This window comes from Toxorhynchites rutilus, chromosome 3, assembly GCF_029784135.1.
Source record: "Toxorhynchites rutilus septentrionalis strain SRP chromosome 3, ASM2978413v1, whole genome shotgun sequence".
Lineage (NCBI taxonomy): Eukaryota > Metazoa > Arthropoda > Insecta > Diptera > Culicidae > Toxorhynchites > Toxorhynchites rutilus.
The window spans coordinates 261,685,046-261,711,772 of record NC_073746.1 but is presented as its reverse complement, the minus strand read 5'-3'; the positions used below and the strand labels follow the sequence as shown (position 1 = coordinate 261,711,772).

Genomic DNA, 26,727 nt, shown 5'->3' with positions numbered 1-26,727 from the left:
CTTTGACGAAAAAAAATGACGTTAAGTATGGATGCACAGACGTATACCCTTTTGAATAATTTAGTAAGAAAAAGTGACATATTTTTTCTTTGTAACCACTGTACATCGAAATGGTGTTATCTAATACTATTAGTGTCTTCGGCAAAGTTATGTATTTCAATATCACCTTCAACTTTGTGGAAGATATTGAGTTGATATAATGTAATTCAGATAGAATTTAAGTTGAAAAACTAGTTTTAAGGAACTCTTCCAAGAAACCCAGATATATATCTGCAATACTAGGCGATAGAAATTATTTATCTTCGGAAAAGTTTCATAAAATAGTTAGGTCTACAATCTTTCTGAAGACAAAACTGAACTATATTGATGGTAATGCTGACGGTAATCTAGCTCTTATTTGGTCACCACAGTGGTATGGTTATTCCACGTTTCGTTTTTTTTTAATGATTGAATTGCATTTTGGCACTTTGCTGTCCACACGTCTCGTAGAAAAATATTCGCTTTGCGCCGGTGGCGTGGCACTCACATGTAAATTCGATATACATATACACTCTGTCCAACTTCTATAAGACCAGGTGATGATCTTGCTGCTTTGTGTCATTGTAAACAAACAATGCTTCAATTTATATTCTAGTGTGTAGGTATTGGTGCCTACCATACACTGCATGATTTTCATATGTGTGTGTGCAAACGCTGAGCGTAAACGAATGTTTTCGTATTTTTCAACTGTCAAGTTTCTATAAGACCAGTTACATTTTCCGTTGTTTTAGTTGTTTTGATCAATAAATCTGGAAAATGCCGAAGGGAAAAGTGCTCACGGAGAGAGAAGAAAGACAAATCGAAAATGTTGATATCAGAGAAATTGCTCGTCGAATTGGACGATCCCATCTAGTAGTGCTCAATTATTCGGTGAATCCTCAAGGATACGGTAAGAAAGAGAGAGCTCCACGTAAATCGAAGCTCTCTGACCGGGATGAAATAGTTAGTACATCTTCGAATACCTCAAAATCGCTTATATAAAGCAAAATTTCAACTTCTCAACTACTCGGATGACAATTCGTCAAATTTTGGTAAACAAATCTCACATAAAGAGGGTTTAAAAGGTTAAAGCTCCTCATTTTACACCATCTCACACCGGAAGACGTCTGAGTTTTGCCAAAGCTCACATGAACCGACAGTGGAAAATGGTATGTTGTGACAGAGAATGTTTCCAAAACAATACATTTTGCTATATACCATAACGAAAATTTCTTCAATGTCTTCGCTGACGAAAAAATTCAGGTTGAATGGTCCTCATGGTTTCAACGGGTACTGGCGTGATTTACGGAAGAAGGAACAGAATTTTGGTGGAGGCTCATGCATGGTTTGGGCGAAATTCTGTGCAACCGGAATGCTCAAGACAGCTTTCACATCATTCAAGGATCACACACATGTTCTGGAGACCTCTCTCCTACCGTTTTCGCGTGGATATCGTCACGAAAAAATCACATTCCAGCAAAACAATACTACTATTCATACCAGCAAGTAAACTAAGCAATGGATTGAGTACCAAAAACTTAATTATTTGGACTGGCAGGCTCGCTGTCCAGACTTGAATCCTGGAACTTGAAATCTTAGGGGGATCCTTGTACGCAGAATCTACACTGAGGCAAAACGGTACACTACGATTGGTAAAATATCTAGAAATCCGTTCAGCAGAATTTGGTAAATAGTACTCCAACACGAATTTTCAAGATTATTAGTCGATATGGCAAGGTTGCCAATTATCGACATGTAAATCAGTCGATCGTTTTGAATTTTTCATTGATAATACTTATGAATTTTGGAGTGGTCTTATAGAAACTGAACAGTTGAAATTATCATATTTAAGCACAATAAATAAACAAACAACTCTTTTGAACGAAATTGACGTTAGAAAAATATAATTCATTCTAATTTAATGCATAGGTTCTATTTTTTCTCAATCATGTCAAATAATTTATTCGAAATACTTTCAAACAAGCTGCGAAATGTTGAACTTTATAGCTCACTTCTCGTGGTGAAAACATCCGAATAAGCAAATTTATTCTAAGGTTTGCGATGAAAACCAAAAGTGATGAGGTTGATGCGATGGTATTTGCACACTTTAAATTATGTTTATAATTTTCGAAAAATATTATGACAGAACCGGGCAGTTACATGGAATCAGGCAATGTTGTTTTATTTATTGCAATTTTATTATGCTAAACGTGGCTTCCTAGGCTGAAATACGTTTAATGTTATTTAACATAAAATAAAAGGCTATTGGCATTGAACAATACTGTCAATCGATCAATCAATAATTCTGTGGCTATCGTGGTGGCACGTTTCACCTCGACGGCATACCAACAGAACCAATTCAACCAATGAATATGGGGTCATCAGCTTATGAATTGAAAATAAAATAATAATTTTAATTTCTAACCACGCTGTAATATGAAAAACTTGCACTCTAGAAAATTTTTTAACGTTCCATATACCCCCGTTTCTAATGATCGTTTGTGAATTTTATAATAATTTCGTGCACACAAAAGTCTCATGTAACATAAGATAATAATACATCCAATATACAATCGAAAAACTTTTTTCGCTTGCTGTCGCAAACGTTCATTAAATCCACGCGCCATCATTGTTTGCGCTCAAGTGCCGTAGCTCGCGGCTTTAACGCAATTCTCCACGCCAGCAATAGTCGATACACCCGAAAAGGCTAGATCAAAAATGTATGCTTGCGATAACCACACACCCCCTCGCCTTCGCCAACATTGGCTTTTCGATTTGCATCCTGCCCGAATGTTCCATACTCACTGTGGCGAGTGATGTTACGCACGTTTCCTTTGTTCAGCATCCTGCCTTCACCTCGAGCCGTGAACTAGCATCCAATATTCCGCCCGGTTGCATGCCATTGGAGGATCGGCCATTCTATCTCCGTTTACTGGGTAGTGTAGAAAATGATGTTTTCCAAATTATATTGTTCCTTTCCAAGTGCCAACCCGAATCGGAATTGCTTGCCGGCGGCAGTCTGCGCCAAATTGGAATGTAGACGTAGAAGAAAAGCGGGAAAACTTGTTTCCAATGAGGTTGAATGTGGAAAGCGGCCGGCATTCCAAATTGATCGTTCAGTATGACTGGGAGGAGAGTTTTTTTCTTCTTGTTGTCGAAATGGATCTTTAACATGCGAAACTAGCATTACATATTGCCCATTTCTTCAAAACGAGAATGTTTACCTTTTAGCATTATTTGACATGGTTTCTTCGCGAATGAATTTTTTTGTATGAGAGCAATATCGCTCCCTTCTTCGGAATCCAATCAACATGCTAAATCACATTTTTTACCGAAATTCAACAGCAAGTTTTGCAGCCGTCCAACTTGAGTTACCTTCTAAATACAGTTGTCAACAATATACTGTCAATCCCAAAGTTGAGTATACACATGCTACTTGACGAAACTCTCCATTTATTTGGTGCAAAATATTTTTAATACATTTCTTCTTTTTTTTAACAAACTATGCGCGCAAGGAAATTTCGCGAAATGTTTTTTTGCTACTTATTGATTCAAAAAAACTTAAAAAAATCTCTTTTTCAAGCATCGCTAAATTGAGTGTACACTTTAAATTTCTCCAAACAAATAAACCTTTCCAGTAAGATCTTTCCGAATTAGCGTCCTTTTTTTGTCAGTTGCAACGTCAACACCAAACCAATGCTTGGGCAGTGTTGGTTTTTGTTTTTTGAAGATGTTTGAAAAAGTTTTTATCAAAATGGCAAGTAAGATTAAAAAAATAGATATTGTTACACGTACAATGATAATAAGTAAGACTTGTCGAGGAAAGACATTACGAGTAATAGCAGCTGCTGTCGGAAAACACACTCTACAGTAAAAAAAAAATCATAAACAAGTGGAAATACGAAGGAACCATTCAAAATCTCCCGGGTAGAGGACGCAAACAGATCCTATCTTCTGAACGAGTAATTCTGCAAACATTGCGAAAAAAACCCTCGTTCCAAAATTGGGTCTCCCTCGTGACTACTACTTTTAACAGGATAATGACCCGAAGCAAACTGACCTCATCGTGCGGGAATACCTGCTCTATAATGTCCCAATCAATTCAAAACGGTTCCGCAATTACCAGAATTGAACACTATTGAGTATCTATGGTGGGAAATCAAGAGCCATCTGAAGAATAAAAAATCAGGGAACAAAGCGGAACTCAAAACGGCGATTACGGAGATCTAGAAGGCATTTCCGTCTACAGTGACCAGAAATCTCGCCTCGGTGCTTACAGCTAGTGTTGGACGCCAAAGGAGGGGCCATATCAAATACTAGAGGATTGATTTTTGTCATCTGCTAACATTTCTGAACTGATTTCTTTTTAAGAAAAACTTGAACCGTACACTCCATTTTGCCACGTCTAAATTGGAGATTTTTTTTGTATTTTAAACATGAAGTAAATGTGATCATTTTAATTTTTTACATGAGAGTAAAATGTATCGATTTTACGATGAAAATGGGTCGCATTTAATTAATTACTTTTTAACCCCGAAAAACTCAAAAATCACAAAGCAGCACGAGGTGTATACTCAATTTTGGGATTGACTGTAGCTGAAACTCATCTCTACAAGTGTGCAAGAAATACATCGAGAGCAGTTCTTCGTTCGAGGATGCTGATTTTGAGCTTCAGTTAATTTACCTCGTTTGCGTTTGGAATTCAATTTGTTTTCCTTGCTTGAATACTTTAGATAAGATTCCTCTCCTTATTTATTTATTTTTTTATAAATTCGTTTATTTTTACAGGCTCAGTTACTACATTCCTCTCCTTATGGCTGTCGTAAATATTAACAAAAATGAACATGGGAATGTATGTTACGAAAAATGTAAAAGACACAGAGGAATATGGTGACAATTAAAATTACTTTATTGCACAATTAAAAAATGCAGTATATAGTGTGTTCCAGCTTCCGATATAATTGGAAGATCGCCCTACGGTATACCAACAAGGGTAATTATTCCATTATGATTCCATTATACCAGTTATTCTATGATATTTGAACCACCCTATAAGATTGACGAACTGTTTAAAGTGCAAAAGGTGAACAATAACAGAGAATCAGCATTTTATTTTTTTTTTATCAAGCAAATACAACCATCAGAGAATTGAATTTTGAAATCAGACCACTCAAAATTCACTGATGGTTATATTTCGGTATGTGAATTTACACGAAAACGAAGTCATGTACGTTCCAGGAGGAGGCGATCTGGCGTAGTGGTAACATCCATGCCTCTCACGCTGAAGGTCACGAGTTCAATTCTCACTCCCGACATTCTTCCAAAAATGGAAGTACAAGTGACGAACCAGCCAAATGAGTTGAAAATCACTATAATACAGATTAAAAAAAAATGTACGTTCCAAACAGGAAAATTAATTTAAGAGTGTCAACAAAATGAAACAATTGGGGTGAAACGGAAGTGTAAAAAAAGACGAAAATGTTTTTGATACATCTATTTATTCTATTTCTAAGAAATGCATCTTATCTATGCATCTATAAGTGGAAATCAATTGGCAAAATGTAAAATGCACCTGACAAGACTCGGAGCTATGGGATAAAAATGCTCTATGGTATGAGAAATACGCGATATCATTTTTTGTGCATCATTTGACGGATTAATTCGGAAAACAGTTTATTGCACTGCTTAAAACAATATTTATGTTTTGGAAAACATAAGTATGAACATCTGGATGCAGCTTCTTCTGTATGGAAACCCAATTTTTCTTCATGACTTCCTCAGATTTGACCTCCTTGGAATGCTTCCGTAGTGCCTCCTTCATAATAACCCAGTATTTTTCGATGGACCTTAGTTCCGGTGCGTCTTTGGGTACGAAAGTTACCCCGTTGGCTTCGTACCACCCCAGGACATCTTTCGAATAGTGGCACGAAGCTAGATCCGACCAGAAGATTGTAGGGTCCCCGTGTTGCTTCAACAGAGGAAGCAGACACTTCTGTAGACACCCCTTGAGGTAAATCGACATTTTTCAATTTTTCAGAAATTGCGACCTTCAAACGTGTTGTACCGTTTTCCCTCAGTGTAGATTCTGCGTACAAGGACCAACCCCACTCCCCTCCTAAGATTTTCAACCGGATTCAAGCCTGGAGAGCGAGCTGGCCAGTCTAAAAAACGGTAGGAGAGTGGATTCCAGAACATGTATGTAATCCTTGAATGATGTGAAAGCTATCTTGAGCATCCCAGTTGCACAGAATCCCGTCCAAACCATGCACGAGCCTCCACCAAAATTCCTGGTTGAAAAATACTGTTCCTTCTTCCGTAAATCACGCCAGTACCCGTTGAAACCATGAGGACCATCCAAATTGAACTTTTTTCGTCAGTGAAAATAGCCTATACATTGAAAAACTTCTCGTTATGGTATATATCAAAATGTATTCTTTTGGAAACATTCTTTGTCACAACATACCATGCCCCACTATCGGTTCATGTGAGCTTTGGCAAAACTCAGACGTCTTCCGATGTGAGATGGTGTAAGATGAAGAGCTTTAACCTTTTAAACCCTCTTTATGTGAGGATTTTTTAACAAAATTTGACGAATTGTCATCCGAGTAGTTGAAATATGACGTTATTTGCATATGCGATTTTGAGGTATTCGAACCTGTTCTAGCTATTTCCCTCTTATCCCGGCCAGAGAGCTTCGATTTACGTGGAGCTCTCTCCTTCTTACCGTATCGTTGAGGATTCGCCAATTGAGCACTACTGGATGGGATCGCTCAATCCGACGAGAAATTTCTCTTATATCAACATTTTCTTGGTGATATGCATCGATTTGTCTTTCTTCTCTTCGTGAGCACTTTTCCCTTCGGCTTTTTCCAGATTTATTGATCAAAACAACTAGAACAACGGAAAATGTAACTGGTCTTATAGAAACTTGACAGTTGAAAAATACGTAAACATTCGTTTACGCTCAGCGTTTACACACACACATATGAAAATCATGCAGTGTATGGTAGTCACCAATACTTACACACTAGAATATAAATTGCAGCATTGTTTGTTTACAATGACACAAAGCAGCAAGATCATCACCTGGCCTTATAGAAGTTGGACAGAGTGTATAATAATATATTATTTAATTAATTATTCAGAGTGGCGCTTGAATTTTTCAAACTAATTTTCAATCTAGTTTATTCATAACGAACTAAGAAGACACTTTTATTTCGGACGACAGAAATTAACGATCGCCTATCGTCGTTCTTTAGTTCATTTGTTTGAGTAAACTGGAATATTCTTACTCTCCCGGGTGGATTGGATTATTTGGAATAATCAACTAAGATGCGTATCCTTTATGTTTGCGACGTATTTCTCCGAAGTACATAAGCTTCATATTTTGCAATGTAAAAAAAATCAAACCAGCAAAAACGCGTTTCACGCTAGATGACAATTTATTTTTGCCCCTCAATATGATGTACTGAAAACAAAACGATACTTTTCCCAACAGGACAGGTAATCATAAACGATGGAGAAAACGCTTTATCATAGCAGCAGATTCGGTAAGGATATTTTCGTAATTTGAGCACCGCACCATAATAACTTCTGCGACTCACATCTGTAAATACTTTCTTTTCGCGATGGAAAAAAACAATTCGACTGAACATTATGAAGCTATTCACAGAGAACCGTCACTTAGATGGAAAAAAAACCTCTGCTTGTTCCAATATCTGCAACTGGTGAGCATTATTATGGTTCGAGTAGATGGACAAAAATAGTTTGAGCATATGCTCTTCTTCCACTGTTTATGTATTGCATTGTTTGTTCTGTTGTTTCATAGGAACTTATTTATGCATAGGATAATCTTCTCCGAGTTATTTTTCGTTTTATTTTCTATTAGGAGTAACATTTAAATTCAATTAATAAATTTAATTTACATTCAACAAATACTTGCAAACAAGCATGCAATTGATGAGCAAGAAAAACATTTCACCATCTGTAGTTTCCGCTTGACTTTCCCAGCATCCGAAATAAATCTTCCAGAAAATTTCGCTAGTTGAGATAATGCTTCGTAACACGGACATATACTTGTACTAAGCGATACACCGTCTATCTTCCCATTGCTGTTTTCTTCTCCGATTCCAAGCACTAGTTGATGCCTTAAGGTATTTTCGAATTAGTCATAATTCGCCCATAATCACGCACTTCTTGCCGAATTCGCTATGAAATTTAGCGCTTTAGCGAATTCGCTATGAAATTTAGCGCGTTCATGCTGGCTTGTGTTCTAATGATTCCGAAAACGGAAATTTTATACCGTGTACGATATGGGAAATTTCCGTTTTCGGTCGATTATCAAAGTGTATGTCAAGGTTAGGTGAATGACTAGAATTATGCACAATCAGTCAAATTTATCCAATTTAGAGTTATCTGATACCAGTATAAAAATGTCATCATGTCGATGAAATGGCAAAGTTGTTAATAAATAGAGACCAGCTTATTAATAATAACTAATGACTCTCTTTCTTTATACTTGCATAATTTTTTTGTGCCCAATAATGAGGAGAAAAAAAAATCTACCTCAGTACCTAGCACAATGTTTGAACAACAGATGAGAATTGAATGCCCCATAAATTTACCTTTCCTCCGCAATGACAGCACTTGTTATATCCTTGTCCATTGTCCACGGTCTAGAAGAAGAACACTACTCTTAGCAAATGCTAATGCCAATGCAGACCACTGCAAATGAACGGTCCTCTGTGTTCTATTATACCTGTGGCAAAGGACGAACTGTTGCAGCAATGTCCTCAGAGATCGTTTCCGCGCTGGGAGTTATATTTTATGCATAACAATTCAAGCCGCACTCGTCGTTAATCAATATATTGACTTTTGATTTTTGATAGCGACAACACACGCCCGTAACGTGAATTCTCAGCATCCAGTCAAACGTTAGCAGTTTACCCCACATAAATATTGGTGGATTATTTTATCGATAAAAGTCTATAAACATTATGTTATTTAAGTTAGTTGCACCTAGACTTCTTCGCTCCAAACTATTATAAGCAAAACACCTCCAACCCGTCAAACCCCCCTATCGATGCAAACACATTTCATTCACAAAAAAACTATCGAACACGTTGTCCCGACGATTGTGGGCGCAAGGAAAAGCAAAATCGAATCGTGAGAAACAAGTGGTGGAAAAAGCAAACCGTATCATGTGATTTTCCACGCCAAACTGATTCTCTGTTTTGGTCCAGGCGTTACACAATCTACGCGCGTTTCAGTCACTCACTGTTGGAACTTGGCGGAAGCCCTGCTGACGTTTCGTAACTACCCGAAGCCGATTTTCATCTCGGAGAGGAAGAGAAAATGTGTTTACGAACGGGAGCTCTCAATCTCCTAGAGAGATGAGCTGGTGAGCTCTCATGGAAAGCTCCGGCAATGGAAGCTTCAGCGGAAAGTTTTCTTTGTTGAGATGGAAACTTAGGAACTCAGTGCGTAGTTTTGAGTAAGTTTCGTAAATCCATCAAAATAAGTTTTAATTGATCATCCAGCAATCAATATTACCAAGTTCGCAATATGATTTCGATGGAAATTAAATTTTGACATAATTAGACAACAAATCACTTTGAATCAATTACTGTGCTATGTTATCATGATCTGGACATGGAGGACACTCCCAGCGAACTCTGATAAGTACGAGTTTACACGTAATAAAGAACTTACTGACGGTTATCTACGATACACGAAAAAAAGGCCAGAGACTTCATTTTCAATTCTTCAATTTTTAGAGGAAATGTAAAAGGCAACTGACAATCTGCAATCAGCAGTTAAAACATAACTTTAAAAAACCAATCAGAAGTTTGAAGGAAAACATGAAAATAAACTAATTCCACCCGAGTTAGTCTCAAACGACATAAAATACGTCAGGATTACGCAGAGACAGACAAAAGTCAAAGACCCATTGAGGACGATCGAAGTAAAGGCAAACAATACACTAACCTTTGAAGACACTAAAAATGTCAAAATCCACAAGAGCCGATTGAAAAGATAACACAAAATAATGCTTTCCTTTTTCAGACTTCTCCGAATCCATTACTCAACCCAGACTATATACAGCCATTCCATGTGAAACTGATATAGTGGTTCTCAGATTTTCGTGGGAAGTGGTAGATTTGTTCTTTATCGTAAAATATTAGGCCCGTATTTTTTTTATTTTTTCATTAGGACGTTAATTTCCATTTTAGGGTGGTCCAAAAAATCAATTTTTTCGCGTTTTTTAGAAATTACTTTTTTTGAAAATTCATTGCTTTTAAACTACTAGACCGATTCAGCTGATCGACATATCGACAGAAAAAAAGACGTATCTTTGAATTTTAGATAAGTTATGCTTCAAGAAAACGAAAATTGAAATTTTTCGCAATTGTAATATTTTTTCAAAGAATACTAGACCATTGCACAATGCACAATGGTCCAGGAGATGCATTTAAGTGGAAATTAGCATTTAGAGCTCGACAATTATTCCCTAGACAAAAACAGTCTTAGACAAAGTTGTTACTCATGATAGAGCGCTCGCTTTTATGTTTTCAAAAATAGGGTGATCAAAATTGTCGATGAAATAAAAAAATCTAACTTTCTTATCTTTATAGATAGAGGTAAACATAGTTCGACAATGTTGTAGCATTAGGGTAACTATGAAAAAACGGGTTTTTTACTCTAACTTTTATATTTAAAATTCTTCATCAAAATGGTCTTCGTACGACGTTTAGAGCTTATCAATACCAATATTTTGCGATGCAGAACATGTCAATATCTTAATCCTGCTCAAAGTTATTGATGGGTTTCAATCCAAAAACTCATGATTTCAATTTTAATTTACTCAAACACAAAAATAACATAGTTTTGAAAATCATAAATTATATAGAGTGAAATCTGTTTTTTTCAAATTCCGTCAACAAGCATTTTTTATGTTTGCCCCAGAAAGAATGACAAACAAATGAAAATAGCATGTTTTTTGGGAAGAAATATCAATAACTTTGAGTAAAGCTGAGATATTGACAAGTTCTGCATCGAAAAATGTTTGTATTAGTAAGTTCTTAAAGTCTTTCGAAGGCAGTTTTCATGTAAAATTTGAAATATAAAAGTTAGAGCAAAAAAACAGCTTTTTCATGGTGACCCTAATGTAACTTAGAAAAAAGGCGCTATATCGGTTATTTCAAGAGATAGAGAAAAACTTTGTTCTACAAAGATCTCTCAAATAATTAAAGCTACAACATTGTCGAACTATGTTTACCTTTATCTATAAAGATAAAAAAGTGAGGTTTTTTATTTCACCGATAATTTTGGTCACCCTATTTTGATAACATGAAAATGAGCGCTCTATCATACGTAACAACTTTGTTGAAGACAGTTTTTTTCTAGAGAATAACTGTCAAGCTCTAAATGCTTATTTCCACTCAATTGCATCTCCTGGACCATTGTGCATTGGCTTCAACTTGGTATGCCGATCATTTGAATCGATCCACTTGTTCAAAAGATTTTTTCAAAAAAATATGTTTTGGAAAAAGGGGGAAAATTGAATTAGAATGATGTTTTTAAAAATCGGTTAACTTTGGAAATTCATAGCGAACGAAAAAACATCGCATCTCTGATTTTCGGATAAGTTGTGTAGAAAAAACTCAGCTTTCAAGAAAAAATATAAAAAAATATAGCCCGCTCTAGTCCAAAGCAATGAAAACAACAAAAAACAAATACAATCAATAGATACGAAAACAAAATCCGGATTTTTGATAAGAATAATATTTTTGTAAAAACGACTAAGCAATTGACTTCCATTTAATGTGTTGATCATTTGAATCGGTCCAGTAGTTCGAAAGTTATGAATTTTCGAAAAAAAAGTCATTTTTGGGAAAAAGACGAGTAAATGGAGCTTTTAAACCACCTGAAAATGGAAATGGGCATCCAAATGGAGAAATAAAAAAATACAGTTCTAATATTTTGCGATAAAAATCTACCACTTTTCATGAAAATCTGAGAACCGCTACCGGTTTCAAATGGAATGGCTATATACAAAGAAACGAAAATGCGATGAATGACATATTTCATGTCAACTCGATTGGCCATCTCTGACACCATCTCAGATTACAGTGAAACATTGTTGATGTAAATACATTGGTCATTTAAACAACTTTGCATACTTGAGATCTCCAAGAAAAATTTAGAAAAATTTAGACTTTTGAAAATGGTCAATATTTTCTTCCTATTTTTTTACAAAAAAATATAACACAAAAGCTCTAAAATCTACAAATTTTTTTTCGAAGAATGAAATATAAGAAATAGTTTAAATTTTCTTTAAAAAATACTACGAATTGTTTTTTTAGATTACACTAGAATTCTTTTTAAAATTCATACGAGTCATTCAAAAAATAAGTTTCAGTACCTCAGAAATCGCGGAAAAATAAAGTTAGGACAAACTACATAAAACTACATAAACTACATAATCGCCGTAACGTTCGAGGTATTTTTCATAGCGTGGCACGAGTTTTTCTATTCCGAGTTGGAAGTGCGTAGCGTCCAACTTTTTGAAGTACGATGTAACTGCGTTGACCGCCGAACGCCTGTTTCTTCACCGGGAATAAGTGATATTCGCTAGGGGCGAGGTCTGGGGAATAAAGGTGGGACCAGAATGCCGCGCTATGCGTCGCGTAGCGACAATTGTGCTTTGACACTTCATTTTAAATATGTGTGTATCCATTTAGTCGAACACAATAATGCGTTGCGTCATTAGCATCGTTGTACTAAACGCTAACATTAGTTCTAAACTGCTTGCGCCAAATTCGCGATGACAGTGGCATGGTGTCGACGTCTGGTGGCAACTTCAATTTAGGGCCATAATTTGGGTCCCAAACTCGTTAGTGTAATTTCAATCAGATTAGAAGACACGAAGCCGGTTTTTAAATTCACAAATTTGAATGAAAATTTCCACATCATGTTATTTGATTACTTGAAACACGTAATTCTGGGAGGCGATCTGGCGTAGTGGTAACATCCATACCTCTCACGCAGAGATCACGAGCTCAATTCTCACCCCCGACATTCTTCCAAAAATGGAAGTAAAAGTGACGAACCAGCCGAAAAGTGTTGAAAGTCACTATAATAAAGAAAAAAAAACGTAATTCTGACTTTCATTCAATCATATGGCTAAACAATTCCATCATTGTTGCTGAATTTTTCCAACATAATATAGAGTTGTCGTCATAAACAATTTTCGTATGAGACTTTTTTACCACCGGGAAACAAAAATGTTTTTCATTTAAATAGAATACTAGTTTGATATGGAAAAGCTAATTTGCATTAATTCCGCTAATTTTCATTGTTCATTCCAACTGAAAATCAGCTATTCTTTCACGCTCCTCTAAACTAGTAAACGAACCTCAATGCCGCCAGCGCAGATATGTTAATGTGTTGTTTTTAAAAACATTCAATTGATCCGTGGACACAACAAGAACAAGATTTTCATACGAATTTTATTTTGTTTTTGTTTACATGAAAAGTGGAGACGCGAATGCTCGATTGTGACTGCAAATCTACAGACTGGACCATTGCATCTCCTGGACCATTGTGCATTGGCTTCAACTTGGTATGCCGATCATTTGAATCGATCCACTTGTTCAAAAGATTTTTTCAAAAAAATATGTTTTGGAAAAAGGGGGAAAATTGAATTAGAATGATGTTTTTAAAAATCGGTTAACTTTGGAAATTCATAGCGAACGAAAAAACATCGCATCTCTGATTTTCGGATAAGTTGTGTAGAAAAAACTCAGCTTTCAAGAAAAAATATAAAAAAATATAGCCCGCTCTAGTCCAAAGCAATGAAAACAACAAAAAACAAATACAATCAATAGATACGAAAACAAAATCCGGATTTTTGATAAGAATAATATTTTTGTAAAAACGACTAAGCAATTGACTTCCATTTAATGTGTTGATCATTTGAATCGGTCCAGTAGTTCGAAAGTTATGAATTTTCGAAAAAAAAGTCATTTTTGGGAAAAAGACGAGTAAATGGAGCTTTTAAACCACCTGAAAATGGAAATGGGCATCCAAATGGAGAAATAAAAAAATACAGTTCTAATATTTTGCGATAAAAATCTACCACTTTTCATGAAAATCTGAGAACCGCTACCGGTTTCAAATGGAATGGCTATATACAAAGAAACGAAAATGCGATGAATGACATATTTCATGTCAACTCGATTGGCCATCTCTGACACCATCTCAGATTACAGTGAAACATTGTTGATGTAAATACATTGGTCATTTAAACAACTTTGCATACTTGAGATCTCCAAGAAAAATTTAGAAAAATTTAGACATTTGAAAATGGTCAATATTTTCTTCCTATTTTTTTACAAAAAAATATAACACAAAAGCTCTAAAATCTACAAATTTTTTTTCGAAGAATGAAATATAAGAAATAGTTTAAATTTTCTTTAAAAAATACTACGAATTGTTTTTTTAGATTACACTAGAATTCTTTTTAAAATTCATACGAGTCATTCAAAAAATAAGTTTCAGTACCTCAGAAATCGCGGAAAAATAAAGTTAGGACAAACTACATAAAACTACATAAACTACATAATCGCCGTAACGTTCGAGGTATTTTTCATAGCGTGGCACGAGTTTTTCTATTCCGAGTTGGAAGTGCGTAGCGTCCAACTTTTTGAAGTACGATGTAACTGCGTTGACCGCCGAACGCCTGTTTCTTCACCGGGAATAAGTGATATTCGCTAGGGGCGAGGTCTGGGGAATAAAGGTGGGACCAGAATGCCGCGCTATGCGTCGCGTAGCGACAATTGTGCTTTGACACTTCATTTTAAATATGTGTGTATCCATTTAGTCGAACACAATAATGCGTTGCGTCATTAGCATCGTTGTACTAAACGCTAACATTAGTTCTAAACTGCTTGCGCCAAATTCGCGATGACAGTGGCATGGTGTCGACGTCTGGTGGCAACTTCAATTTAGGGCCATAATTTGGGTCCCAAACTCGTTAGTGTAATTTCAATCAGATTAGAAGACACGAAGCCGGTTTTTAAATTCACAAATTTGAATGAAAATTTCCACATCATGTTATTTGATTACTTGAAACACGTAATTCTGGGAGGCGATCTGGCGTAGTGGTAACATCCATACCTCTCACGCAGAGATCACGAGCTCAATTCTCACCCCCGACATTCTTCCAAAAATGGAAGTAAAAGTGACGAACCAGCCGAAAAGTGTTGAAAGTCACTATAATAAAGAAAAAAAAACGTAATTCTGACTTTCATTCAATCATATGGCTAAACAATTCCATCATTGTTGCTGAATTTTTCCAACATAATATAGAGTTGTCGTCATAAACAATTTTCGTATGAGACTTTTTTACCACCGGGAAACAAAAATGTTTTTCATTTAAATAGAATACTAGTTTGATATGGAAAAGCTAATTTGCATTAATTCCGCTAATTTTCATTGTTCATTCCAACTGAAAATCAGCTATTCTTTCACGCTCCTCTAAACTAGTAAACGAACCTCAATGCCGCCAGCGCAGATATGTTAATGTGTTGTTTTTAAAAACATTCAATTGATCCGTGGACACAACAAGAACAAGATTTTCATACGAATTTTATTTTGTTTTTGTTTACATGAAAAGTGGAGACGCGAATGCTCGATTGTGACTGCAAATCTACAGACTGCGTCGGGCGAATGTTTTAGTACAAAACGCAAGCAATGACAGCTGATGAGAAGCAACGCACAACGCGGCTTTCTGTTTCCACCTTAAGGAGGATGCTCGAACACAGTCCATTTGAGTTTTTTCAATTGCTCTTGAGTTACGCAAAATAAAAAATAAAACGTAGATTACGAAAACCACCTTGTGTTTTGTCCTAACTTTATTTTTCCGCTATTTCTGAGGCACTGTAAATTTATTTTTTGAACGACCCTCGTATCAATATCAAACATCCACAGGTGTTTTGGGGATATACAACGCTAAAAAGTTTATTTGTCCTGATATTTTCGACAAATCAACAGTTTGGAAAGGTGAACAGATATTTTGTTCTATTTCAGCGATTATTCCGCCTAGAAATTACCATGAAAAGTGGGGGTGAGTGACAATGTTTTGTTTTCAAAAGCTTATATACCCTATCACCTTCTGCTCCTAGACTACGTTTAGTACGTAAGAGAAAGTTTCAATTACGACTTTAGGTGAATGGGCATAGCTCATTTCATACACATGTACCTACTATTTCAATAATGTTTTCAACTAATTTGGACAAGAAAACATGCATAAATGTATTCCTTCTAACATGATGATATGTGCGAGTGATCACTAGAGTGCCAATGGATGTATGGGAAAAAAATTACTTTCGAGTTTTCAAAGCGAAATTGATTAAAAATGTTGATTCCCACGAAAAACTATTCTATGCAAAATATCAGCTCAATCGGACTTCATTCACTAGTGTCGCACAGCCGTCAAAGTTTGAGTTTTTTGAAAACCGAAAAATCACTCAAGGGAGTAAAGGAAATAGTAAATGAAGTCCGATTGAGCTAATATTTTGCATAGAATAGTATTTCGTGGGAATCAACATGTTTAATCAAGATCGCTTTGAAAATTCGAGATGGCCATTTTCATTGGCACTCTAGTGATCACTTTGCCCTCCACAGGTGACCACTTTACCTACTCACTAAAAAAAATGTTCGTTTTTTCAACTTTTTTTTATAATAATGAAGAATGTACTGTTTTCAATTTTCATAATAAAAATCACTTGCTATCTTGAACAACAATAAGTTGAGCTATAATATTGTTCGAAAAACGAAAATTATAGTGGTATGAGGACACAGGAAATGTTCCTTAGAATAACCACTTTCTCCTCATTTCCTCCTACAAACAAGAACGTCTGGAAAAACGGATTCTGCCTCACATTAAAGCACACGAAGGATCAGTGAAATCTTGGACAGATTTGGCATTGCCATCACAACCGAAAGACACTATAGTGGTATCGGAGTAGATTCCATCACACATAGCGTTGGCGCAATTGAATTACTATCACAATGTGGACACAATGGAAATTATCCTTAAAGTGACAACACGAATCGAATTGACACCGGTGAATAATCGGAGGGATAAATTCCCGCATTTCACACCAAGCTGCCATCAATGATGCTTTGCGGTTTTCGTGGGTGATAGGTGTAATTAAGGAAGCTATATTTCGTGGCTTTTTTCGACCATAACTGTTGGCTGGTCATTAATCATTGTGTGTTTTCTTTTGTGGCCACCGAAACGTAAAGAAACGTGTTTTTTGTGAGTTAAGCATTTACATTATTGAAAAATAAGTGTCTGAGCTCCTGCAATTAAATTTGACATAGCAGATTAATTAACGTATCACACGATGAAATTCACGGTGTGGAAGAGGAACTTCAATAATTTTGAAGAATTTTTTATACGAGGTATGGCTATTAAATAACAAGACTGCGCGCCTGAAGGCCACCCTAGAGGGATGGGGGGAAAACGAATAGTGCGTTGTAAAAACGAAAAGACGTTTTTGTCACTATAGTAGTTTGCGAGCAGCAGTGGTTTGAATGGAACGTGGTTTGTAGTGCGCGTCGGAAATCATGTGTGACGAAAAACACGAACAACAACGCACATGCCCATAACGCGCTGTCAGTGAAGCAATTTTTAGCCGATAAGGGCATTACTGTGCACGAGCATGCCCCGTACTCGCCAGATCTAATCCCATGCGACTTTCCCCAAGATCAAATCCGTGTTGAAAGGTACCCGATTTCAGTCCGTAGAAGAGGCGATAGAAAAAGTGACGCGGCTTTTGAACGCCATCACAAAAGAAGAGTTTCAGCACTGCTTCGAACAATGGAAAAAACGTATGGAAAGGCGTGTGAGGAGCCAAGGGGAGTATATTGAAGGGGAGCATTTCTTTTTACCGTGATTTTTAAAATATAACCTTTTTTCGTAACCATTCTCGTTACTTAATAGCCATACCTCGTACATTTCTTTCAAAAACTATGATTACAGTTTGAACAACATTTGTATCAGTTGTTTCTAAGAGAATTCTAATGATAATTCTCAAATGAACCGAAGCGAGCATCATTTCAGGCATCGATGAACATTTATTTAACTCAAAATGACGACCTTGCCAATTCCTTCAATTCATGTAACATATCGTTTTGAGTCTGGTGCAAACGCTACTTGTCTTAACATCTCTCGAACTCGTTTGATGGGAGCATAATAAATAACGTTGGGTTAACAGACAATCGGCACGTTTCTAGCATTCGATCATGACTCAAGCTCTTTGTTCAATTTTTTCCCTATGAGAGCGCGTTGTACTTCAAGAATGTTACCTCGTAGCCCCACCCAGTCTGGCTGTCTTGTGTTTCTGTCAAACATGAGCATGCAATTACCATCTTGCATTCTTCAAAAGAAAAGCAGACGAAGAACTATTTGATGTTAGAAATATGACGCTGATTGGTATGTTTCAGCGGAAATACACGGAGCAAATCACATTCTAGCATACTAGTTCAACGTTACGCCCAATGTAGGAGATATTCCTAAATAAATGATATTTATATTTTCACCAGTGCGTGAAAACGTCAACGTCCAAATTTTATCCGCGCAACCCACATCTCGGAAAGAAAAAATAGAATACATTTTCTTTGTCAAATTGTTCAAACTGAGAAGCAGCAAATTCTTTCCACTCCAATTCGACGCCATCAGAAGAAACTATATGCCGGTGGTGAATCTCCTTGAGCTCAAAGCATTTCCCATTCTCCTGACGATGTTTTCCTTTGATACCACCATTGCTCTCTGCAGTCAGATGCTGCAGGAAGCTTTTTATGTGCCCACTGGACTGTCATTTCACACTTGTTTGAAGTTTTCACCAACGGCATACATTTTAAACGAATGTTCGGAGACGCTTCCGTCCCACGAGACATGGTAATAGTAGTAGCTGTGACGGAGCTACTCGGAAAGCAATCCTCAGACCGTGAATCTGCCAACCGAGAGATGGATCGTTACACAGACATCATGAATCATGTTATGGGCTTGTGAAGTAGGACTACATTGAATCGAGATTAAATATCCCTCGCGGAATGTGTGCTAAGTGTTAGAGTATAGACAATAAACCTAAGCCAAAAAGACACCACTAGTAAACAAAGTACTATTATGTATCCATAACCCATAATTGTTATAACCTAGCATTCAAAATGTCCTCCTGCCGTTCTTACCCCATCCGATCACCGACATTATATTTCGTTGCTGTCTATTAATTAAAACTGAATTAAGTAAGCATTTCAATTTATTCAATTTGTTCGACTTCTTCATCATCCATGAAATTTTCATTTCGGTGGAATAAAGAGGGTCCGCATTAATATTACGATATTGTTTCGAACATGTTGAAACAATATCGTAATATTACGATATTGAAACAATATCGTAATATTACTGATGATTGGTTCGACAACTCGCAAGCAGATCGGACAAGTTATTAATCGATCCAACAAAGGTGTTTTTTTCACATCGAATAATAGTGTGCTTTTTCATCGGTTGCGCTTGCGAGTGTAGCGAAATTTAAAGTGGTGCGCGCTGAGGATCCAAATCAGACACATTCATCACACACGCCACACAGCCGCGGCAAGTAGAAATTTATTTTTCTTTTGTTTCCCTATCATTCCTTCTTCCTTCTGTGCACGATATACACCATTGTTCAACTTTGTGTTAACCAAATCGGCAAACGTTGGCATTAGGGGTGATCATTATTTCTTATATACCGTTGAATTTTTATTGGAACTTTTTTTCATTTTAGCATTTTATTTGACATAAAATAAATCATAACCTTATAAAAAAATATCTTTTTTTTTCACTCATTTATTTATTTTGAATCAATATATTCTGTTCATATCGAACAGTTGACCGATTTTTTTTATATGGCTGAGGGCGGGAAGGATCCCCCATCGACGCCATTGAATATTTCCGATACTGATCCTCCTCCTGAAGAGCAGGAAGATGAAGCAGAAGTTGAGGAAGAAACTTCTGTATATGAAGTTGGAAGTTCCGAAGATGAGGACATTGACGAAAAACAGAATTTTCGTCCAAAAGAATACCATGAAGGCTCCAAAGGCCCATTCATTGTATACTTTAGACGAAAATCTAAACCTCTCAATGTCATTCGTATCTCGAAGGAACTTACTCAGAAGTTTTCTGCAGTTACCGAGATTACACGGATGGGGCCAGACAAACTACGAGTTGTCGTCTCAAGCAGGACCCAAGCGAACGAAATCACGCGCTGCGACCTCTTTGCGATTGAGTATCGCGTATACGCGCCCTGTTGCAACGTCGAAATAGACGGCGTAATAACCGAAAAGGGTTTGACTCGAAAAGAGAATATCGATGGTGTCGGTCGCTTCAAGAACTCTTCACTAAAAACTGTGAAGATTCTTGCATGCGATCGACTGAAATCTGTGTCACAAAATGACAAAAATGACAAAAGGGTTCTCAATCGGACAAACTCTTTTCGTGTGACTTTTGAGGGTTCCGCCCTTCCAAACTACGTTGCAATAGGTGCACTTCGTTTACCTGTTCGGTTGTTTGTACCCCGGGTAATGAAATGCAACAAATGTATGCAACTCGGTCACACGGCCGCCTATTGTTGCAATAAAAAACGTTGCGCAGATTGTGGAGACAACCATGATGAGAATCGAAAGCGAAAGCGAAATCAAAAGCGAAAGCGAAAGAGCACAAGTGTCTTCATTGCGGCGGGACCCCTCATGATCTTATCCAATGCCCGGTGTACAAACAACGAGGGGAGAAAATCAAGCGTTCCTTAAAGGAACGTTCCAAGCGGACTTATGCAGAAATGCTTAAGAATTCCGTACCAACGAATCAGGACAATCCCTACTCCATTCTGCAGAACGACGAGCCTGTTGCTGACGCTCCCAATGCAGGAAGCTCCGGTACATCGCAGGGTGCCGTCAGGAAAAGAAAAATTACTTCTTTTCCATCACTCCCCAGAAAGACGACCGAAACTTCCCAAGTTGGAATGAAAACTCGAATTGAACGTGCTGAGAATAGACCGAAGCAAGTACCTCCTGGTTCAAGCGGTTCTTCTACGCACCAGGGGTCCTCAGCACTTCCCGGAGCAGCACCCACCCCGTCTGTTCCATTTTCGCGGTCGAGGCAACAGCCACAATCTGGCTTGCTTGCGCTTTCTGACCTGGTGGACAACATTTTAAATGCTTTAAATATAAATGACCCTCTTAAAAGCATAGTATTATGTTTGCTTCCGATTGTGAGAACATTTTTGAAAGAAAAATGTGGTTTTTTAGCAGCGTTCATTTCCCTCGATGCCTAATTCAGTGCAAGAGGTCAAGGATTTGACCACTGTAATACAGTGGAATTGCAGAAGCATCATCCCTAAACTAGATCAATTTAAATTTTTAGTTCATAGTTCTAACTGTGATGTATTTTCCCTCTGTGAAACATGGCTTTCTTCAGCCGACGAGCTGAATTTCCACGATTTCAACATTATTCGCCTCGATCGAAATGACTCGTTTGGTGGCGTACTATTGGGGATCAAAAAATGCCACTCCTTCTATAGAGTCACTCTCCCATCGATGACAGGCATTGAAGTTGTCGCTTGCCAGACACAAATCAATGGCAAAGACCTCTGCATTGCCACGATATATATTCCTCCAAGAACCATGGTCGGCCGCCATCAGTTTTTTGATATCATCGAGGCATTGCCGGAGCCGCGGCTAATCTTAGGTGACCTCAACTCCCATGGAACAGCATGGGGGTCACACTACGATGACAGCCATGCCACGTTGATTTATGATCTGTGCGACAACTTCAACATGACAGTTTTAAATACTGGGGAAGCAACTAGAATAGCCAACCCTCCTGCACGGGCAAGCATGCTAGACATATCACTTGGCTCTTCTTCGTTATCCCTGGATTGCACGTGGAAGGTAATCCAAGATCCCCACGGTAGTGATCACCTGCCAATAATTTTATCGATCGCCAATGAATCAGGTACTCGTGAGTCAGTCGATATTGCGTATGACCTCACGAAAAATATTGACTGGAGAAAATTTGCAGAAACAATATCTGAAGCACTTGTTTCAATGCATGAACTTCCTCCACTCGAAGAGTATAACTTTATATCGAGTTTGATTTACGAAAGCGCACTTCAAGCTCAAAAGAAACGTGTTCCTGCTACCACTTTCCGACGTCGTCCTCCATCACTTTGGTGGGACAAGGAGTGTTCAAAGGTCTACCTTGAAAAATCATCCGCTTTCAAAAAAATCAGGAAAACTGGATTAGTGGAATGGTTTCGAAAGTACCAAGCTCTAGAAGCCAAACTAAAAGGTCTGATTAAAGCAAAAAAGCGTGGATATTGGCGGAAATTCGTCAATGGTTTGTCAAGGGAGACAGCTATGAGCACTCTTTGGAATACGGCTAGGAGAATGCGTGGCTGGAACCATACAAATGAAAGTGAGGAATACTCTGACCGTTGGATTTTCAAATTTGCAAGAAAGGTTTGTCCCGATTCCGTTCCTGCACAAAACGTCGTACGCGACATTCCGCTCCAATGCGATTATGAGAATTTTTCGATGGTAGAATTCTCAATTGCCCTCCTCTCATGTAACAATTCAGCTCCGGGGTCGGACAAGATTAAATTCAACTTGTTGAAGAATCTTCCCGACTTGGCGAAACAGCGTTTGCTGAACTTGTTCAACAAGTTTCTGGAGCTGAATATTGTCCCGCATGACTGGAGACAAGTGAGAGTGATAGCCATACGAAAACCCAACAAGCCGGCTTGCGATCACAACTCGTATAGGCCGATTGCAATGTTATCCTGTATTCGTAAATTGTTAGAGAAAATGATTCTACTTCGTTTGGACAAGTGGGTTGAAGCGAACAATTTGCTGTCAAATACGCAGTTTGGCTTCCGCCGAGGTAAAGGGACGAACGATTGTCTCGCGCTGCTATCTTCTGAAATCCAAATCGCATTTGCTCGTAAAGAACAAATGGCTTCCGTTTTTCTCGATATCAAAGGGGCATTTGATTCAGTTTCCATGGAAATTCTCTCAGAGAAACTTCATAATCGTGGACTTTCGCCAATTCTGAATAATTTCATGTACAATTTACTCTCAGAAAAGCACATGTTTTTCAATCATGGCAGCTTGAAATCTTCTCGATACAGTTTTATGGGCCTACCACAAGGCTTCTGCCTAAGCCCCCTCTTGTATAGTTTTTACGTCAATGATATGGATGATTGTCTAACTAGAAACTGCACGCTGAGACAACTAGCAGACGATGGAGTTATTTCCATCACCGGTACTAATCCCGCCGTTCTGCAAAAATCCTTGCAAGATACCCTGAACAACCTGTTCACGTGGGCCCTCAAGCTGGGTATCGAATTCTCTACGGAGAAAACCGAAATGATCGTTTTTTCTAGGAAGCACGAACCCACCCAATTCCAGCTTCACCTATCCGGTAAAGCGATCAGGCACTCGATGTTTTTCAAATACCTTGGAGTATATTTTGACTCTAAATGTACCTGGGGAATACACATTGCGTATTTGAAACAGAAATGCCAGCAAAGAATCAATTTTCTCCAAACAATAACCGGAACATGGTGGGGCGCCCATCCAGGAGACCTCATTCAGTTGTACAAAACAACGATATTATCAGTGTTAGAATATGGCAGTTTTTGCTTCCGATCAGCTGCCAGGATTCATATTCTCAAGCTGGAGAGAATACAATATCGTTGCTTGCGTATAGCAATGGGGTGTTTGCATTCGACACATACGATGAGTCTCGAAGTCTTGGCAGGAGTACCCCCGCATACTCTTCGATTCACAGAATTATCCTACAGATTTCTCATCCGTTGCAAGATCATGAATCCATTGGTGATTGATAACTTCGAAAATCTACTCCAACTGACTCCTCAGTCAAGTTTTATGTCTTTGTACCATGATTTCCTTACCCATGAAGTGCACCCTTCACCGGGCATCTCCAACCAAGTTTGCTTCCCATACTTTTGCAATTCCTCTGTCAATTTTGATCTGTCCATGCGACAAAAAATCCATGGAATCCCAGATCATCTACGCTCCGATTCTATTCCGCCGATATTTTCGGCAGAATATGGGAAAGTTAGATCTGATAAAATGTTCTTTACTGACGGTTCATTCATAAACGGGTCCACTGGCTTCGGCATCTTCAATGAAAATTCCAATGCCTCTTTCAAACTCAAAGATCCTTGTTCCGTGTATGTCGCTGAACTGGGTGCGATATACTACGCACTAGGGATCATTGAAACACTGCCCATCGACCATTATTTTATTTTTTCAGACAGTCTCAGCTCAATAGAGGCAATTCGTTCAATGAAAGTTGATAAACGCTCATCTTATTTCCTAACAAGAATAAGACATCTATTGAGTGTTTTGGTCGAAAAATTATTCAAGATTACCTTAGCATGGGTTCCCTCTCATTGCTCGATTCCGGGGAATGAGAAAGCGGACTCGCTAGCTAAGGTGGGCGCTTCAGAAGGCACACTTTTTGAAAGGCAAATTGCCTATAATGAATTTTTTCACATTCCTCGTCAGGACACACTCGTTAGTTGGCAGCGCATGTGGAATGAAGATGAGTTCGGTCGCTGGTTACACACGATTATTCCTAAGGTTTCGACGAAAGCTTGGTTTAAGGGATTGAATGTAGGTCGTGATTTCATTCGCGTGATATCTCGGCTTATGTCCAATCACTACAACCTAAACGCGCATCTCTATCGCATTGGTCTCGCAGCAAACAATCTTTGTGATTGTGGCGATGGCTACCACGACATCGAGCATGTTGTCTGGTAGTGTATCCGGTTCCATGCTGCTCGCTCTCAGCTCTCTAGAGCACTGAGAGCAAAAGGCAGACAATCGGATATCCCCGTCCGGGATATCTTAGGTAGCCGTGATCCTGATCTTCTGCTTCATCTATACCTGTTCCTCAGAAACGCCAATGTCAACGTTTAATAATGTTACCTTCGTTGTGTCCCTGTTTCATATCCCTCCTATCCGATCTATAAACTTTTACTTAGTCGCGGCAATACATACACACACTCTTTACAGATACACGGGCCAAAGGTTGTGCAGTCCACTGATCATTCAACAAGAGCCAAAGGTTGTATCGCTCATGACAACTCTACACGAGCTGATGTTTGCGCCGGCTAGTGACCATTCTATCCTGGATTCCTCGAGTCGAGAAGACGCACCACGCTAGATATGGGGTACAGACTAGGGGGCGTTGCTGATTAATGGTCAGCTGCATCCCAAAAGGAAGTATCCCGTGTCGGGCACAGGTACAAAGCATTGGAGACAGCAACATCACAATTACGAAAACACTTGTAATACTAACCTCGAGCCAACCGCGAGTAATCGGTTACATATTACTAACATAGTTATAAGGCAAACATTGTCGAAATATTGAACTCCCGGCCCCGTCAGGTTGACGCCATATGAGCCTTAATAAAAATATATATTTTGGATAAAAAAAAAAAAAATGTATCATGTTGACCAATAATGACCAAACCATACTTCCCATTACTTCCATCCGCCATTTTGTAGTGGCCACCATCTTGGATTTACATTTTTTTAAAATTACTGTGTTCTACTAGTGAAGCCCTTTCATTCGATACCCATATTGATGGTATTTTGAGAAAATATGTACCTAACCCGCCATTTTGTAGCGGCCGCCATCTTGGATTTTTGAGATCACGGAATACGCAGTTTTATAATGACATCAGAGATAAAAATGTGTTCCAAATTTCAGATCAATCAGTGATCAGGAACGGGGCCAAATTTCAATTAATGTGGAACAACCCAACAAACACACAAACATACATACAAATGGGGCAAGCTGAATGAAACCATTAAAAAGTTATTTATTATTTGAGAACTGCGGACATATTGCATTTGAGTTTTTCATGGTCTACTGTGTTCTACCAGTCGAGCACATTCATTTGATACCCATATAGATGGGGCTTTGAAAAGAAAAATGTGGCGCCATTTTGTGGTGATGGCCATTTTGAACATGCAATTTTCATTTTTCATTTTGAATTTTTCGTTTGGATTTGCATTTTTCATGAATAACTGTGTTCTACTAGTCAATCCCTTTAATTTGATATGCATATTGATGGGGTTCTGAGAAAATATGTAATCCAATATTTTGTAGTGGCCGCCATCATGGATTTCCATTTTTCATAAATAACTGTGTTCTACTAGTCAAGCCCTTTCATTTGATACATTTGATTTGATGGGGTTGTGAAAAAATATATATGGCACCATCTTGTGGTGGCGGCCATTTTGGATTTGCATTTTTCATAAATAATTGTGTTCTACTAGTTAAGCCCTTTCATTTAATATCCATATTGGCTATTCAATATGGAATTAATATATAAGTTATTCAAAATTTCCGAAAATCAAAAATAAAATACTCCGGATAATCAAATCCAAGGCGAGTCGAGTCTAATCTAAGAGTCCTGATGATCGAATACCAGATAATCAATTCCGACCTGTACTAGGAAAACGACTTCACCAGGGCCCCTATATATCAAGCACAAGAATCAGAGCAACAGCTCGACTATCTTTTGGAAGAAAAACATGACCATGATTTTCATCTCAGAGAAT

The 26,727-nt window shown here is 37.9% G+C and overlaps 1 protein-coding gene across 9 annotated transcripts in view; it reads right to left on the bottom strand.

Moving 5' to 3' along the window:
• Window positions 1–26,727, bottom strand: part of LOC129779904 (GTPase-activating Rap/Ran-GAP domain-like protein 3) — a 310,243-nt gene that overhangs the window by 154,693 nt on the left and 128,823 nt on the right. The window contains exons 1-2 of one of the 9 annotated variants that reach the window (XM_055787674.1): window positions 8,777–9,225; window positions 8,643–8,693 (exon numbers count right to left, since the gene is read on the bottom strand). The exons of 7 other annotated variants lie outside the window; for them this stretch is intronic. In XM_055787674.1, the coding sequence (XP_055643649.1) occupies window positions 8,643–8,683 (41 nt within the window). In that variant the 5' untranslated portion in view covers window positions 8,684–8,693; window positions 8,777–9,225. Of the gene's footprint in view, window positions 1–8,642; window positions 9,226–26,727 lie in introns of those variants that run through there. One more of the 9 variants, XM_055787675.1, reaches the window with a different exon arrangement.